We start from the raw sequence: 17,689 nt of genomic DNA, 5'->3' as shown, positions 1-17,689 counted from the left end.
AGATATCAACAAAAATGATAACTGGCTCATGTTTGTATTTGTATGTGTGGAAAAACATTAAAAATATTTTTTTTAAAAGATATAATGCTATGAAAAATAATTATTTTTTTAAAAAACTGCAAAAGCCCTGGGGGCCAAGGGGAAGGGGGGTGGCTACTTTTGCCTCCAGAAAAAGCAATGCAGTTTGGAAAGCACATAGCTGCTGCTCTGGACTCCATCCCAACAAGCATTGGTGTGCCGTGCTGGTGCCAGCCTCCACTTCCTAGTTCTGGATCAGCCTAAGCAGGTCTCTCCAGGTTGGGCCATGGAGGGGGACTTAGGTTTAGGTGGGAGAGCTGCTCCTCTTTTAGGCTTTGTTATGTAAAGACTTCTCCGTTTGTTAATTTTTGATCTTCTAAAAAAACCAGCCCTTATATCACCATAACATTACAAGCACATGCAAAAACTAAAAAGAGGAGGGATGCTGTCATTGATGATGACAGTACTCTCACTTGAAAATCCTGATTATTTAAGGCACACACAGAACAAAATAAACCCATTTCACAACGGTAAAACTGCAAAGAGAGGGCAGACATGCAGAAGAATCATATCTAAACCAATTTCAGTGCTTGGGGATCGACTGTGAAGGAATAACTCGAGTATGCAGAAAAGCTCTCTCTCTCTCTCTCTCTCTCTCTCTCTCTCTCTCTCTCTCTCTCTCTCTCTGGTTCTTCTCCAATTAGGGCCTGTCTCACTCTTTCAGAGTGCTGAAATCCCATATACAGTAGACAGAAGATCCTCATTAATTAATTAACCCTGGGTAACACAAGTTGGACCTTACATACGTAAAGGACATTTTTCATGTTATAGCTCACTTTATAGACCCCTCTTTGGGTAACACACAGACCTACTTTGTCCTTCAGTCCAGAGAGAAAATTATGCCCAGAGAAACACACAGCTGCAATCAGAAACTCTCACCCACCTGATGAAGATCACATAGACTTTTGGAATTAGGCAATCAAAATGATGATTTGCATGACTTAAAGGGAACAGGATAACTAATGGTAATCGAAATTTGGGTGTCATTCCTAAACAACAAGCCTCTTATATTTCACACTTTTCATCAGCCAAAAAAGGCTAAGCATCAAATAAACTGTACAGATATATTATATCTCTAAGCTGACACAACTGCAGAGCTGCAGGACTGGATAATAATAACACTAATTTGTTCACTGCTCTGGGTAAGACACTAATCTGTCTAGAAGAGTGCATATAAGGTCAGTTATGATGATGATGATGATGATGATGATGATGAAATTTGGGTTTGAAATGGCTGAATAATTTAAATAATGCACATGGAAACCCACAATGAAGCTGCGCCAATGTCACCATGACCTTAACTCCCATTATCTGTGTCCGAGCATGATAGCAGATAACAACAACAACATTCGATTTATATACCGCCCTTCAGGACAACTTAATGCCCACTCAGGGTGGTTTACAAAGTATGTTATTATTATCCCCACACAATAATTACTCTTGTGAGGTGGGTGGGGCTGAGAGCTCCTAGAAGCTGTGACTGACCCAAGGTCACCAAGTTGGCTTCAAGTGGAGGATCAAACCTGGTTCTCCAGATTAGAGTCCCGCATTCTTAACCTCTACACCAAACTAGCTCTCAGATAAGGATCCTTCCTCATCCAGAAAGACTAGGGAGCTTTTCACTCCCTACACCTTATGTAAAGAGAATTAGAGAGGTAGGTTAATTTAATCCATTCCTGTTTTGTTTCAAACAGGATAGAAACTAACTACTTGATGGCTTTTCCCTCTTCCTACTCATGTCTGAAATGCCCTCTCCACCTCCAACCTAACAGCAAAGCAGCGATAAGGCTGCTTTATGGCAGAATTTTAATAGCTCTCATCTATTGGTGAGGAAGAAACCTCCTAGACCAGGTGTAAGTGATGCTTCCATCTCAAAGGCTGAGATCCTGTAAGAAAAAGCAGGGGACCCCAAGGAGTTGCAGAAGAAATCTCATTGCCTTCAGCCATGTTCTTTCCCTTTCCTGAAAGCTTCCACAGCTGCTCTCACCTTTTCCTGCCTCTTTCCCTCCTCCCAACCACCAGCCAACCTACCTTTATCTGCCCCCCATCTTCAGTGCCCCCTCCTTCCCTACCCTGGGAGAAGTTTGTTCACTGTCAGCCCAGTTGCATAGTGGAGAGCCTCTAAGGACTTTCCCCTTCCCCCACTATTTTCTCTTTCTTCTGGTAACCCCCATATCCTCACCTTTACCTGCTTTCTTCTTTCCTTCACACCTTCCCATCCACCATCCAACCCTTTATCTCCCCTCCCTATCTTCATCTGTATCTATTATTTATTGACATTTATAGCCCTCCTTTTGCCACATTGAAAACCCAAAGCAACTTATATCAATCTCCTCAGTAGGTTAGGCTACTGTAACTGGCCCAAGGTCATCCAGTTTGCTTCCATGGCAAAATGAGGATTCAAGCCTGGATCTCCTAAATCTTAGTTCAAAACTCTAACCAATACACCATACTGGAACACAAGTAATTCATCCAGTGGCTGCTGCCAGACCTCACCCCATTAAATCCTCTCTCAAAGACCAAAACAGAAACAAAAGCTTCAACTGGCAATACAGGGATCATTTGTTTCTTAAAGCTACTGGTAGTGCTCCTATTATTTTGGATTTTTTTTAACCACCCAGAGTTTGTAAAAAGATCTGTCTTGTCTGTCCATGCACCCTGTCTCTGAATTCATGTATGCACAGATGGGGTCATATTGACAATTATATACGTATGTTGATGGGAAATTGAAGTTTAACACCTGGGCTTTCCTTAATCTCATACATCAACTTTAGGACTACTAGGATCTGCCAAAACGCTTCCTTAGGTTAGTTACTGTTTTCTCACCTCCACCCTAGTTCTGGAGTGGAGCGGGTGTTCATATAACCTTAGTTTAAGGAGAAACTTGAGAAGTACCATTACTTGTTAGATAGCTAACTAAGATAGTGGGAAAACACACACTGATATGCACACATTGTGTCAGATCTGTGAGCTCTACAATTCATAGAATGTATGTCTTTCTAAATTTTTCCATTACAATTCTTTCTCTTTTATGCTAATTAATGCCTTTTTAAAAAGCAAAATTGTATGTTAATATTTTCCATGGTGCCTTCAACCATCTGTTCATGACACCAGTAAGTGTCTAATGTTAATTTTAATTTCTATTAATATTAATTTCTATGAATAGGTGATTCTATGAATATGTGATTTAACTGATAGGAGTAGCCCAATTAATTAATTAATTAATTGATTGATTGATTATATTTCTTTAAAGCAATTATTAGCTACCTTTCTATATTGCAGGAACTCGAGGCAGCTTACAATATAAACAAAAACAATAATAAAACTAATAAAGACATAGTTTAAAAGCACAGTTTAAGCCTGCCAACAGAGACCCTAAATAAAAATATCCTCAGCTGCCTCCTTAAAATCTGCAGTGAGGGGGCCAGGGCCACCTCCTTGAAGAGGCTTTTCCATAATCATGGGACTGCCACCAGAAAGGCTGTCTCTCATGTTCCCACTAGGTGAGTTTCTTTAGCTGGACAGTCAGGAGGGTCAGATTGGGTCCAAAAACTCTCTTCCAAGAGCCCCTGGATTTGGGAAGCAACCATCCACTCTAGCACCTTGTCCAGAACAGAAAACTAGACTGGCCAGAAGTTCTCTAACAGAGTAGGACTCAGGGGAGGCTTTTTCAAAACAGATCTAATCACCACCTCCTTGAGAATGGGGAGCACAACTCTTGCTCTCAAGGAAGCTTCTCCTTACCCACTTGGCCAGTCCCTTTCTGACAGCTTTTATCAGACAGGAAGAGCAAAGCCCAAGGACACAGGTGGTAGGCCTCGCCCTTCCACATTCTCAGCTGAAAGGTATCCATATAAATCAGACAAGCAGATGCTAAAGGTACATCATCAGAACATACATCCATGATGGCATCTAACTCAGAGTGGATCTTGGCAATTCTGGCTGCAAAGTAAGTAGCAAAGTGATCACAGCAGGCTGTCGTGTGGTCAGAGTCCAATTCTAATTCCAAGTCTAATTTTGACTTAAGTACAATTAATTAGATAGTTTAATGAAGGTTGCCTTTAAGATTGAATGATTCATTGATTACTTAGCTAATCAAACTCATTAAGCTTTAATTTTGTTTAATTATCTACCAAAGAAATAACATACCCTATACCTTGTAAAAACCATCCATCAAATATAATTAACAACCAAATATTTAGAAAAATAAAAGTATTAATGAATACTAACAAACAACAAATAATTGCATATAAAAGTTACAAATTAATGAATCAACACTGACCTTTAGAGTTCGGCTAATGAATTTTTTTTAATGGCAAAGAAATCTGAATTCATATTAACTGTGACACACACCCTCCTCTGTAGCGGTTAACATTTAGAAAGTCATTTGTACTCTGGGGAGTTTATACTGAAATGTATGGGTTGTATTCAGACTTTCTGTGAATGGAAAAGGTGGGGGCAATTTCCACCAATTCCCTCTTCTTGCTGCAGACCCTCAATTGGCCTCACATGCTGTTCCTGAGGGTCCCTTGTTCCACAGGAGAGGCATTTCAGTGAGATCAGTAGGCTGCAATGGAGGTGGGGAGGGAGCATGAATGTTCTGTTCCACTGATAGAAGTGCCTAGCAGGAGCAGAAAATTTAGTCTGGATTCAGCCCTAAGAGACTTGTTAAAAATTGTATTTCTTTGAGTTAATACAGTTTTCTGCTGCAAAAGATGCAGCAAGTCTAGCCATTCTATTTGAGAAGCACGGTTTCACCAGAGCTGGATACAAGTGACCTGGCCATAGCTCAGCTCTCTCTGCATCTTCCAAAAGAAAGGGCAGGATCTACCTTGGAATATTAATTTTGGATAAGGGGAAAGGTTAGCCTGTACAATAAAGGCCACTGTCCTTCACAAACTGATTTCAAACAACACTTAGCATTCTTATGGCTCTTTTCCTTAGTGTTCAAAGTGCTTCACAGACTTTAATCTCAATAATCCTTAAAACAACAAAGTAAGGTGAATCTGTTTAATGCTGCAGACTGAGGCTGTGAGGGAAGCTGGCCTAAAGCTGTCCAGTGGATTCATACTTGAACTGAGATTCTCATTGGGGATTTCCTAGTTCAGAACTTAGGCTCTTTGTCATTTTGTCACTATGCACCAGCAGCTCCCGTTAAATAAGTACCTGATTCCACTGTGGTCTACAAAGGATATTGAGGCTAAAATCCTTACAGCACCATCTTTACCAGAGTTATACCCTTTAAAATAGATTAACTTCAATGGATTTAGAATGGTATAATTCTGCTTAGAATGGCACTATAAACATCCTTGCCAAGGAGTAAGTCCTATGAATTCAAAGGAACTTACATTTGAATAAATATATTTACTGATTGCACTGCACAAGAAACCCAAACTATCCCCAAGAGATTAGCACTAGTGCCCTTTTCAACAGGATTGTCAGGAGTGGAAATGAAAGAGTATTTCAAAAAGGGTCACTCAGAACAGTTACCAAAAGTAGATTAAAAGGTTAGAATGTCAATTTTATAGCAGAAATTTCCGTCAATTACATCTCTATTCACTCTTCCTCCAAGTAACTCAGAGCCACATGCCTTGTTACCTCCTCCATTTTACCTTCCCAACAACCCTCTAAGGTTGGTTAGGCTGAGAGAGAGTGACCAGCCCAAGATCACCTAGCAAATTTTACAAGTAGATTAGGATTTGAATTTGGGTCTCCCCAACCCTACTTCAGCACTTAACTCTGATGTTACACTTTCCTTGGATCAATTAATGGTAATCCAGTAGAAGTGATTCCTCCATCTCTACCCACTACAAAGACAGAAAAGATAAACACTTTCAAAGTTGTAGGAAAAGCTAAGAGGAGGAATAAAGATGATATTCAAAGATAAAATGATGAGTAATGAGAAAAAAGAAACAGTGGTCATTAGGAAAATGAGAACAGCTTGAATCTTTTAATTAGCAACCCTACTTGAACGTGTAAATTCCAGAACAGCTTTGCCCATCACCCATCAGAAAGCTACTGGGCTATTTTAAAAGTGCTTTCTCATCAATATGTTTCTGATTAGTCAGAATCTTCTTTTACAAAGACACCTAGCGGGGGGGGGGGACCTCCTGCAGAAAAATCCAGAAGCTTTTTCTCACTGTTATTTGAGTGCCAAGAGTGCTCGAATATTCATTCCAAGCCTGCTATAACACACCAGCTGCATGCACAATTTTCTATACAGAGCTTCAAAAGTTTAATACTGATCTTTAATTTCTTTGAGCAGACTTTTATTCAAAGCAGATTTTAATGGTCTGTAATCCAATAAAGATATGAATAGGGGTTTCTCTGAAGAGAGATTTTGGCTTTGATATCATGTGCCTGGAGACATAACCAGGAATTAATTATACGACTTCAATAACTATGCTCAATATCCATTACACTATAGGATCATACTGAAAATTTACTTCATTATATCCCTATTTTAACACAGAAATGCACTTCTCTAATTTTCTAAAAATATTAAGACCTTAAAATAATAAATAGCATTTCCATCAAACTGATACATACTAAGAAAAATGTTCCTTTAACAGTCAAGATTGGGCAAAGTGCTTTTCCTCCAATCCTAACCCCACCCCCATCTACCCAATAACTCTTTGCATCCCTATACATTAAACATTTATATCGTCCTGAACTGGAGGGGATGTGAATGTGAAATGTGTACCTTTTCATGTCCACACATCCATACCCTGATCAACATCTTCCCCTCCAAGATATTATGAACTGTTAGGGATTTGACTTGGCCATTTTTGCTTTAGCTCTCCATTTTCCTTGCTTCCTTTACCTAAGTACAACCATCTTTAAAATTCTGTGGCTCACAGGGCATGTCAGTGCTTATTAGACTGTTTGGAAACTTTGCTCTCCTTGGTTGTTGTGGGTTTTCCAGGCTGTATTGCCGTGGTCTTGGCATTGTAGTTCCTGATGTTTCGCCAGCAGCTGTGGCTGGCATCTTCAGAGGTGTAGCAGCTACACCTCTGAAGATGCCAGCCACAGCTGCTGGCGAAACATCAGGAACTACAATGCCAAGACCATGGCAATACAGCCCGGAAAACCCACAACAACCATCATTCTCCGGCCGTGAAAGCCTTCGACAATTTGCTCTCCTTCTTCATAATTTACTTCATAAATAACTCAAGAGTTCCTAAGTAGGCAGAACACCACCACCCCACCCCACGGTCATCTGTTTTGATGCTCGATTAACAGGTGCTTTCAACTTTGCTATCATAGAGCCTTGCTACAAGTGACATTTTACACGTGAAGGATAAAGGATCATTTTCGCAAGTCTTTCTGGGAACTGAAGTTCCTCTCCCCTACCCCTTTTCCTTCTGTTCCTTCCCCTCGCTGCCTGAAGAAACAGAGAGAGCCTACGGCAACATCAAAAAGAGTCCAGTAGCACCTTTAAGACTAACCAATTTTATTGTAGCATAAGCTTTCGAGAATCACGTTCTGTTCATCAGATGCATCTGACGAAGAGAACGTGATTCTCGAAAGCTTATGCTACAATAAAATTGGTTAGTCTTAAAGGTGCTACTGGACTCTGATTTTGCTACTACAGACTAACATGGCTAACTCCTCTGGATCTACGACAACATCAGCTTTTGCAAATCGTCTTGCTGGAGGCGGGGGGAATGCTCCGGAGAAAGCTGAGAAAGTTGCAGCTGCCTGCCCCAAAGATCATTGAGAGCAGGCTTGTGACTGGAGAAACGATTTGCAAAAGTTGCTGTTGCCGCAGGCTTTCTCTGTCTCTTCAGGCAGTGAGGGGAGGGAACAAAAGGAAAAGGGGTGGGGGAGAGGAACTTCAGTTCCCAGAAAGACTTGCGAAAATGATCCTTTATCCTTCACGTGTAAAATGTCACTTGTAGCAAGGCTCATAGTGAAAAACTGGGGGGGGGGGGTTGAGTGAGAAACATCCATAAACACACCCAAAGTTCCTCTCCAAATGTCTATAAATTATCAGCACCTTCAGCAGCCCCTCCCTATCTGAAATGTTCCTCAAATTTTTTTAGTATTGTGCCCCTCCAGGAATATGTTCAGTTCCAGACTGTGGGACGGGAATATCTCTTACATTTGAAGTCTCATGATTCTGCCTATTTAGATAGTTCTCCAAGTATGTAGAAACCTCCATGCTGTCAGGGGTAGCCATCAATCAGAAAAAAGATTTGAAGGTGAAATTTAGTTATGAACTATACCTTAATAGAACTTTATAGTCAACCCTTACATTAACTTAATATTACACAGTTCTTACCTTATTTGTTGCTTTTCATGTTGATATCCCATTCTATGTTTCAAGAAACACAGGGCAGTGTATATATATATAGTATATATATATTTATTTATATATATATAGTATATATATTTATTTTATCACTACAATATTGTGATTTGTGAGATTGGGTCTACTTGTCCAAGGTCAGCAAAGCATCATGGCTAGCAGAATCTGAATTCAGTTTATCTCAATTCAAGCCAAGTACATTATCTGTTGTACCATACTATGATGGCAAGTTCTTATCATCAACTTGGTATAAATAATCACACAGAAATCTATGCCACTGTGATTACTTATAAGACGTGGTAGGCTATTTCTAAACAAGACCAGCTCATGCCATGTGAATTTGTTGATGCCTGAAAACAGCTTTTAAAAGGCAGTGAGCAGCAAAGTACCAAGGGCATATCTGCCAGTGCACAAAGGTCAGTAGAAGAGATACAAAACACAATTGCTTGTATGACTGACTGGTTATGTTAGACAGCTCTTGTCTTCATCATGTTGTTAGACACAGCTGAGTATGAAATCTTACATTGGTAACCTTGACTTTTTGTTATAGTTTCGTTTAATCTGTTGTGGCATAGCAGCTCTGAAATTAGAAACATGCTGAGATGCAAAAAGGCTTAACACATAGAATTTGATGATGACGAGTAATAGTATGGAAATGCTGTTCATATATTAAATCTATATACACGAATTTTGCACTGAAATTGGTAGAAAAGGCAGTTGTTCTACTACATGCTCCTTAGTAAATTAAAGAAAACAATTCAATCTGTCTTAAATTACTTTTTGTAATTAAAAACAAAAAATGATATAGGGAGTGAATAAAATACGGTGGGGAAAAGTAAAGGCCATTCAGAAGTCTAGAACAATCAAGTTTAGCCCTAAATATTGCTATTCCTTCCTGCCGAGCTACTGGGACTATCTTAGAAATGGTTATATTACACCTCTGTAAAACGAAATGATTTGAAAGTCTAAGGTATAAATATCCAGCATCGTCCAACAACCACTGACTTCCTTCTCTACATAATGACCCCTACTTGTAGTATTGAATCCATAGCTTCCAATCAGCAGAATATTTTATACAGTGAATGTAAAAGAGGAGGACAAATGTATCTAAACTAAATTTCAATTGAGGGACTGGTTTATAGAAGGTATTAAAGGATCCATAAATCATTAAACTGTATTGCAGGTTCCAGTTTTGGGGGCCTTTGGCAACATGTCATCCAGAGTGCCCCCTCCCAGGAATGGCCATAACATAGCTAGAGAGGGCACTGAGCAAATGGTGGCCAATGATCCTAGTAACCATATCTGCAACTAGGAGCAACAACTGCCATGTGCTTTCCTGGCATCTTTCTGAGGTTGCTGGCTACTGCTCGTTGTACACATCCTTGTGTGTTGCATATTTAGGCAGGTGCATACTGGATAGTGGCAAGGAGTAACCTCTGTTGTCTGCATTCTGACTATTTGGCAGAAGAAAGGAAGGAAGAAAAAGGGCCACTATCTTCATGTATGATGATAATGTGCAGGGCTTTTTTTCAGCCAGAACACCATGGAACGGTGTTCCAGCGCCTCTTAAAAATACCCACATGACTGAGTATTTAAAACTTTTTTTCAGCCTCTTTAGGACTAATTCAGGCCCAAAATGGCCAGGATTGGACCACTGTAGGGTGGGAAGGGTTCCCCCACACAGCAGCGAGCCATTCCAGGCTGATTTGGGCCTGATCTGGGCAGTTTTGGGTCCATTTTGGCCATTTTAGGCTGGGATTGGACCACTGCTGGGCAGGGGGAAGGTTCCCCTTTGTGGCAGCAGCCCCTTCCAGGCCAATTCTGGCCCGATCCCGGACATTTCAGGTCCATTTTGGCAATTTTGGGCCTGTTTCAGCCCAATTCAGGCCCAAAATGACCAAGATCGGGCTGCCAGGTAGGAGAGGGCTCTTCCATGTGGCAGCAGCCCATTCCAGGCTGATTTGGGTTCGATCCAGGCCGTTTTGGGCCAGTTTGGCCCATTTTGGGGAGGGTTCCCCCATGCATCTGTGGCCCATTCTAGGCCAATTCAGGCATGATCTAGGCCATTTTGGGCCCGATTCAGCCAAATCTGAGCCCCAAATGGCCATGATCGGACAACTGCCGGGCAAAGGAGTGAGCACATGTGTGGCAGCGGTGCATTCCAGGCTGATTTGGGCCCAAATCAGGACCCCTGTTGAGCATAGGAGCACTCTTGGGGCAGCCACAGCCTCCATGATGATGCCACTTCCCGGAAGTGATGTCATTGTGCAGTCCCGGGAGTGCGCGCTTTGCATGCGCGTGCATGGTACCCAGTGAGTTCTACCACTTCTTTCCCTCCTAAAAAAGCCCTGATACTGTGCATATCAACAGACAGATGCATGCCCTGTCCTTCCAGGGCAGATGACCAGATGTAATCACTATTGCCAGGAGCGCAGTTGCCCTCTGAAGGCTATAGAGCAGCTATACATTGATGCTAACCTGCTGGATTTTGCTAAATCTCCCGTAATATTATATAGAACTCTAAAGCAACCCTGTTAACAGATTAATTTTCTTGAAAGAAATTGAAGGATTCAAGGGTTCTGATGATTTATTTCCCTAAAAATTTCCCAAGAAATTAAAAAAATAATACTCTGATTGCAACATACAATCCTAGCAGAAAACAAACTCTTTAACTATAAAGTGAAGACAAGCAAGGAAGAAGTCCGTAATAATGATAAAGTATGGCCTTCATTTGCATGTTGCACTGATAATGGCCATTTGCACACATCCTAAATGGGACAGCCCACTCACCTAAAACTGCCAGCTTTTCCCCTTCACTTCACACTTCTCTGATTTCAAAATGGTAGCAGACTGCTTGGCTTCCATTTTTTCGGCACCTTTTCTGAGAACGCACTTTTCCATTGTCCCACAAAAGGCACTGACAAAACAGAAATCAAACAGCCTGCTATCATTTTGAAATTGGAGACATGTGGAGTGAAGGGGGAAAGCCAGCAGTGTTTGGAGAGTGGGCCATCCCTTTAAGGACGTGTAGAAATGACCAATATCTGTGAAAGAACCAAATGGGTCAGATGCCATAGTTACTTCCCATTATAATGACATTCTTCACTGGGAGCATTGGGAGGTAGAATAACTATTTGTCCATCCAATGTAGTTCTTGTGCTCAAACATTCCCAGTGTGTCATAGGCACCAACCATGCTGAAGCAGCTCCCAGAGTGTCCTTAAACCCACAAAAGAACATGCTAGTGATAGTTTAAAAATTGTCCCAGCACTCACTTGTCTTGTGGGGAATGCTGCCAGAAAATGTGTGTGTGTGGGGGGGGTACGAACATAAGTTTCATATATCAGAACAAAATGCCACCTTCAGTAGGCGAAAGATGTTTCCCCCTCTATCTACATACTTAAATGAAAAAGAAATGCCAGTACTCACTGATTTGATTTGTAGATGAACTATAAAAGGCATTGACAGTAGTTGGGCTAGTAAACCATCTGTTGAAATAGCAAGAACACATTATTAAATCCTGTGCATTTATGAACTGGACAAAGATAAATAGTAAAATCTGTTCTAGGAGACCATGCTCTTTCCCTCATACCAACCAACCACCCTCCAACTAGTGTAGACCAGCAAGGCGGGACATCAGAGGCAGACCTCTGAACATGGGCAGACTCAAATGAGTTGTCTTTCAGTCTGGAACCATTTATAGATCAATGCCAGTACTCTGAATGTGTGTGTAAACTTATTGGCTATTAATGTAATTGGCTCAAATTGGAACGATATACTCTTCTGCACTGGGCAGCACCTATATTTAGGACCAATTAAACTTTCTGGGCAGTCTTCAAAAGCAACAGCTGATTTAGAGTGCTACAGAAATATGGTGGTATTATATTACATTAAAGGATATATGGCATGCCTATGAAAATGGCCTAATTTCCAGAACTTAAGTGCTATACTCACATGTTCCTAGCAAGACTTTGATGTGTCACTGGTGACCGTGTTTCTTAGGTAACATCAGGTGAGGAAGAGAAAGGTGTTTTGGAAACTAACAGTTGTTGAACTGGTAAATTTGAAGTCTAAATTCTCCAAAACGTACATATTAGGAAAAAGTTCTAACCTCACCAGTTTGACTCAACCCTGTTATTGATGGTGACAAGTAACTTTGAAGAAGTGAAGGGACAAACAAAAAATGAGTATGAACTTTTAAATGCACTTACTAGAAGCAATCCATCTTCAACTATTTGAGCAACCAAAAAATTCTTAAAGGATCACCATATCATGTGACATCAGTAATTAAGTTTTTTACTATGAAATTGAAAATGCATGGTTTTTAGGCGTGGCCATTGTTTTAGTTCCATTCATTATTGTGATTATCATAAATAAAATGAATAGGAAAATTACTGATATTCATTTACACTCGTTACTTTGGCCCTGGCTGTCTCCTTATTCAGAGAGGAAAGAAGAGAAAGAATCAGGAAACAGCAAAACTGAAAGAACATTCCGTCAGTGGAGCAAACAATAGCTTACAAATTAATACAAGAGAGTTGTGCTGGTGAGTCTTTTTTCCCCACAGTGTTTTCACCAACACTGGCTTCATAACGACTTGCTTAATTATGTATAAGCAGCATTCCACTAGCTAGCATAACTTTTCCAGAACTATCAAGGCCCAAGATTGATTCCTCTGTTCCCTTTAATGTTCCTTTCCATTGTTTTGTTTATTTGGCCATCAAGTCACAGTCAACTTATGGCAACCCCACAGAGTGTTCAAGGCAAGATGTTCAGAACTAGTTTGCTATTGCCTGCTTCTGTAACCCTCAACTTCTTTGGGAGTCTCCCATCCAAGTACTAACTAAGGCTGACTCTGCTTAGCTTCCAAAATTTGACAGGATTGGACTATCCTGAGCAATCTAGGTCAGGGCAGTTCTAGTGTAAGTCTGTCTATTACCGTGCAATCCTAAACAAAGTTATACTCATCTAAGCTAATTAACAGCAATTAACTCCATTCAGGACTTAACTGCCAAGTCTGTATTCTCTTTCCCTCACTGCCTTGACTTACTGCAATTATTTGTAATGCACACAGATACCAATAGCCTGTGTATCTCATACTGCATCACATATTAATAGTTTGCCTGCACATTTCTCATTACAGCATACACACTTATTTTCACCAAGTACTAGTTTTTCAAGTTAAAATGGGCCAGGAGCAAGCCAAGCTGCAGAACAGCTACTGTGCCACTGCAAATTAGGGAGACCTTCTGGTTTCTCTATCCAATGCCTCTTGGCCTGCCAAGAGCTGGCAGGAGGGTGGGGAATGTTCAAGAAAGAGGTGACTTCCTATCCTTTCCAGCAAATACTCGTAATGTAATGTCTCAATCATAGTAGCAACAACAGTGAGCTTATATTTATTTATTTATTTAATCGCATTTCTAGACCGCCCTCCCCATCAGACAGGCTCAGGGCAGTTTAACAGCAGCTTAAAACAATAAAAACATTATAAAAACATTAAAACATCATACCAAACAATTAAAATTGGCGGGTATAAAATATTAAAATACAGCATTGTCCTGCATGGGTGGTGGAAGGTCTTCAGTGGTATGGCTGGCGAGAGGACAGCCTAGCCTCCACCAAATGCCTGGTGGAACATCTCTGGCCCACCAGGGCCAGGCGGACCTCCCTGGGGCCAGTGACCATCAGCAAGTTCTTAGTAGCTGATCAAAGCGACCTCCAGGGAACATATGGGGAGAGGCGGTCCCGAAGGTATGCTGGGCCCAATCCGCATAGGGCTTTATAGGTCAACACCAAAACCTTGAACCGGACCTGGTACTCAACCGGTAACCAGTGCAGCTGACGGAGGATAGGTGTTATATGAGCCATGATTGGTGCTCTGGCAACCACCCATGCAGCTGCATTCTGAACCAGCTGCAGTTTCCGGATCAAGCCCAAGGGAAGCCCTGCGTAGAGTGAGTTGCAGTAGTCTAATCTGGAGGTGACCATTGCCTGGATCACTGTTGTAAGGTCATGGGTCGATAGGTAGGGGACAAGTTGTCAAGACTGTCTTAAATAGAAGAAAGAGGATCTAACAACCGCTGCGACCTGTGCCTCCATAGACAAGGAAGCATCCAGGACTACCTCCAGGCCCCTCACTCTCGACACTGGCTAAGTGGTGCTCCGTCGAGAGCAGGGAGCCAGAGTCCCGCACCCATGGACCCTAGGCCCACATGCAGGACCTCTGTCTTCAAGGGATTCAATCTCAGCAGACTCTGCTTCAACCATCCAGTCACAGCTCCGAAGGCACGTTCCAGGACATCTGGGGCAGAGCCAGGCCGGCCGTCCATCATCAGATACAGTTGGGTGTCATCTGCGTATTGATGGCACCCAAGTCCAAAACTCCATACCAGCTGGGCGAGGGGGCGCATATATACGTTAAATAGCAGGGGGGAGAGTATTGCCCCTTGAGGGACACCTCACACCAACAGGTGGCGGGATGACAACTTCTCCCCTAGTGCCACCCGCTGTCCCCGACCGTGGAGAAAAGAGACAAACCACTGCAGAGCTGTCCCTCAAATCCCCACATCAGCAAAGTGGTGGACCAACAGGTCATGATCGACCGTGTCGAATGCTGCTGATAGATCTAACAATATCAGCAGCTCCAACCCGCCTTGATCCAGCTGTCTACGGAGATCGTCCATCAGGGCAACCAGCAATGTCTCCGTCCCATGTCCCGGACGGAAGACCGACTGGAAAGGATCTAGGGATGAGGAATAATTCAGGAAGACCTGCACAGTTGCTCTACCACCGCCCGCTCAATCACCTTACCCAGGAACAGGATGTTCGAAACTGAGTGGTAACTGACCGGGTCGGTAGGGTCCAAAGATGGTTTTTTCAGGAGAGGCCTAACCACAGCTTCCTTCAACGCTTTCGGGAAGTTCCCGGAGCTCAGAGACATGTTGACAATGGCCTCCAGGGCATCCCGTAGCCCATCTACGCTGGCCTTCACCAGCCACGAAGGGCACGGGTCCAAGGAGCATGTGGTAGGCCTAACTGCTCGCAGGATCCTGTCAATCTCATCCCCAGAGAGTGGACTGAAATGGTCTAATATCATCCCAGAAGGCGGCCAACGGGCCTCCAGTTCGCACACTGTATCAACTGTGGCTGGGAGATCACGGCGGAGAGACAAGATTTTATCAGCAAAAAAGCTCCCAAAAGCCTCACAGCTAATATTCGAATTTGAATTTTGATGGTTCCCTCCTGATAAGGAGACCAAAGACCGAACCACATTGAACAGTTTTGCTGGGCGTGAGCTAGCTGATGCAATGGAGGCTGCATAGAACTCTTTCTTTGTAGCCTTCACTGACATCTCATAGGCCTTCATAAACGTCCTATAAGATGCTCTTGCCTCTTCGTCACAAGTTCGCCGCCACACTCGCTCTAGCCATCTCAGCTCCTGCTTCTTCCAACGTAGCTCCTCTGTATACCAGGGAGCTAGTTTGGTACGGGGGCGGAGAGGGCGATGGGGGGACAGCCTTCTGGACAGATTAGTGCCACACTCAAAGAGGTGAACAAAGTCAGTGTTATTATTATCCCCACAATACAGCTGGGGAGCTGGGGCAGAGAGGAGTGGCTTACCCAAGGCTACCTGCAGAGTTCATGGCAGTAATGGAAGTATAACTAGCAGAGTGCTGATTCGCAGCCCAGGCATTGAACCTCTATGCTACAGCAGCTCTCAAGCAAGTTTGACACCTATGTAACACTCAAAGTTTCAGACAAAACTCTTGGGTTTTACCAGAGTTTTATCCAAATCCTAGAGTATTGTGTTGGCATCACACTGTCAATTTGATGTCACTTCTCGATATTTGCCAAAAGTGAAGTCACACCATCAGCCAGTCCCTGCCCCCTCCATCTCTGGTTGTAACCCAATCGCAGGAAACTCTACTACAAAACAATGTTTAAGAAGGCAGCTCATTATATATCAGCAGCATTAAAAATGGGCTTCAGCTCACTCACTGCTTACTCCCACAAACTGGTATGAGTACAAGAGGAGGCAAAAGGTTAGCAAACATTGATCAACAATGCTCCTGGCCATTTTAACTTTTCATTCCACCTCTGATTGGGAGACTAGTGCTCTCAGTGAAAATAAGTGTGTGTATGTTGCAGTGAGAAAAATGCAGGATTCAGAAGAGTCCAAGCCAAATGGATTCTGAAGCACTGGCTGACTCTGCTTGTTTCTGGCAACCAGTAGCCCTATAGGTAAATAGCCTACTAGGAAAATTAAATGGCATCTCGCCTGCAACCAGTATTTGTTTTTGACTAAGCACCCACACACCCAGTCTAAACAAGCAGCAAAAGCCATGGAGCTGTGCATGAGATCAAGGCAGGGGTAATGGCTCTACATTGCAACCTGCCTTACTTAGGGTGCCAAACACCCTTGTGCCCCCCCACCCCCGCATTGCTGCTTGCTTCTGGGAGGCAAAAAATGTCTGCTCCTGACCATTTTGCACGTGAGAATTTTTCCCTTAAAATTCATACGTTCTCCTAACTGCATGAAATTTGGCAGGGAAGATTTCTTAGGTGCAGGGTAATATCTGAAAATGTCATCCAAATTGAATGGAAAACAAACAAACATACAAAGAAAACAACCACCACCTAACTGCACGTGTTTCTCACTGAAACTAATGAGAAATAAAAACAAAAAAGTACCAATACCAATTAATACCAACAAAATGCCAATTAAACCTAAAATGATTTTTGAAAGCAAAATGAAATAAAATTACCTCTAGTGGATTTAGAACATCAAATTTAATGTAACATGTACTTAGTTACTTTGCGAGGTATGCTGAAACATTTTACACAATAAGCCTCAAGCATTCGCCCAAACCCTGCCACAGTGATACTTTACTATTAACATTAAAATACATCAGTTTAATGGTATGCTTAATGTTTTTGTTGACATTTACTAATCTTTTTCTGATAGTTTATAAATTGGCAATGCATATGCATTAACGAAAATCTTTTTTTTCTTTATGTTCCTGTGATAAATAAAAGCATTAAGGATTAGTCAATTAAAGCATAAAAAGAACAATATCTTAAGAATTCAACATTCACTACTGAAAAATTATCCTTCTTCCAATGGAATTTATTTAGGAGACATAGAAAGCATTACTACCTCCTCCCTCCCTTTCTCCAGCCAAAGAAAGGATTTCTAATAAAATGATATGATGGCAGATATATTTTTGCAAGATAATACGAGTCAGAAGATGACTGACATCTATACTGTGGAGTCAGGAGAAAACATTTAGCAGGGTTGACT

The 17,689-nt window shown here is 41.9% G+C and overlaps 1 protein-coding gene across 1 annotated transcript in view; it reads right to left on the bottom strand.

The window, feature by feature from the left end:
- The window catches only part of PHEX (phosphate regulating endopeptidase X-linked), a 177,050-nt gene that overhangs the window by 37,476 nt on the left and 121,885 nt on the right, over nt 1-17,689 (bottom strand). Inside the window, exon 15 of the mRNA XM_054974975.1 lies at nt 11,818-11,876. Within this exon, the coding sequence (XP_054830950.1) occupies nt 11,818-11,876 (59 nt within the window). The remainder of the gene's footprint in view (nt 1-11,817; nt 11,877-17,689) is intronic.

This window comes from Eublepharis macularius, chromosome 3 (genome assembly GCF_028583425.1).
Source record: "Eublepharis macularius isolate TG4126 chromosome 3, MPM_Emac_v1.0, whole genome shotgun sequence".
NCBI classification, from domain to species: domain Eukaryota; kingdom Metazoa; phylum Chordata; class Lepidosauria; order Squamata; family Eublepharidae; genus Eublepharis; species Eublepharis macularius.
Note: the sequence above shows the minus strand (reverse complement) of the source record. Positions and strands in the feature narration are given on the sequence as shown.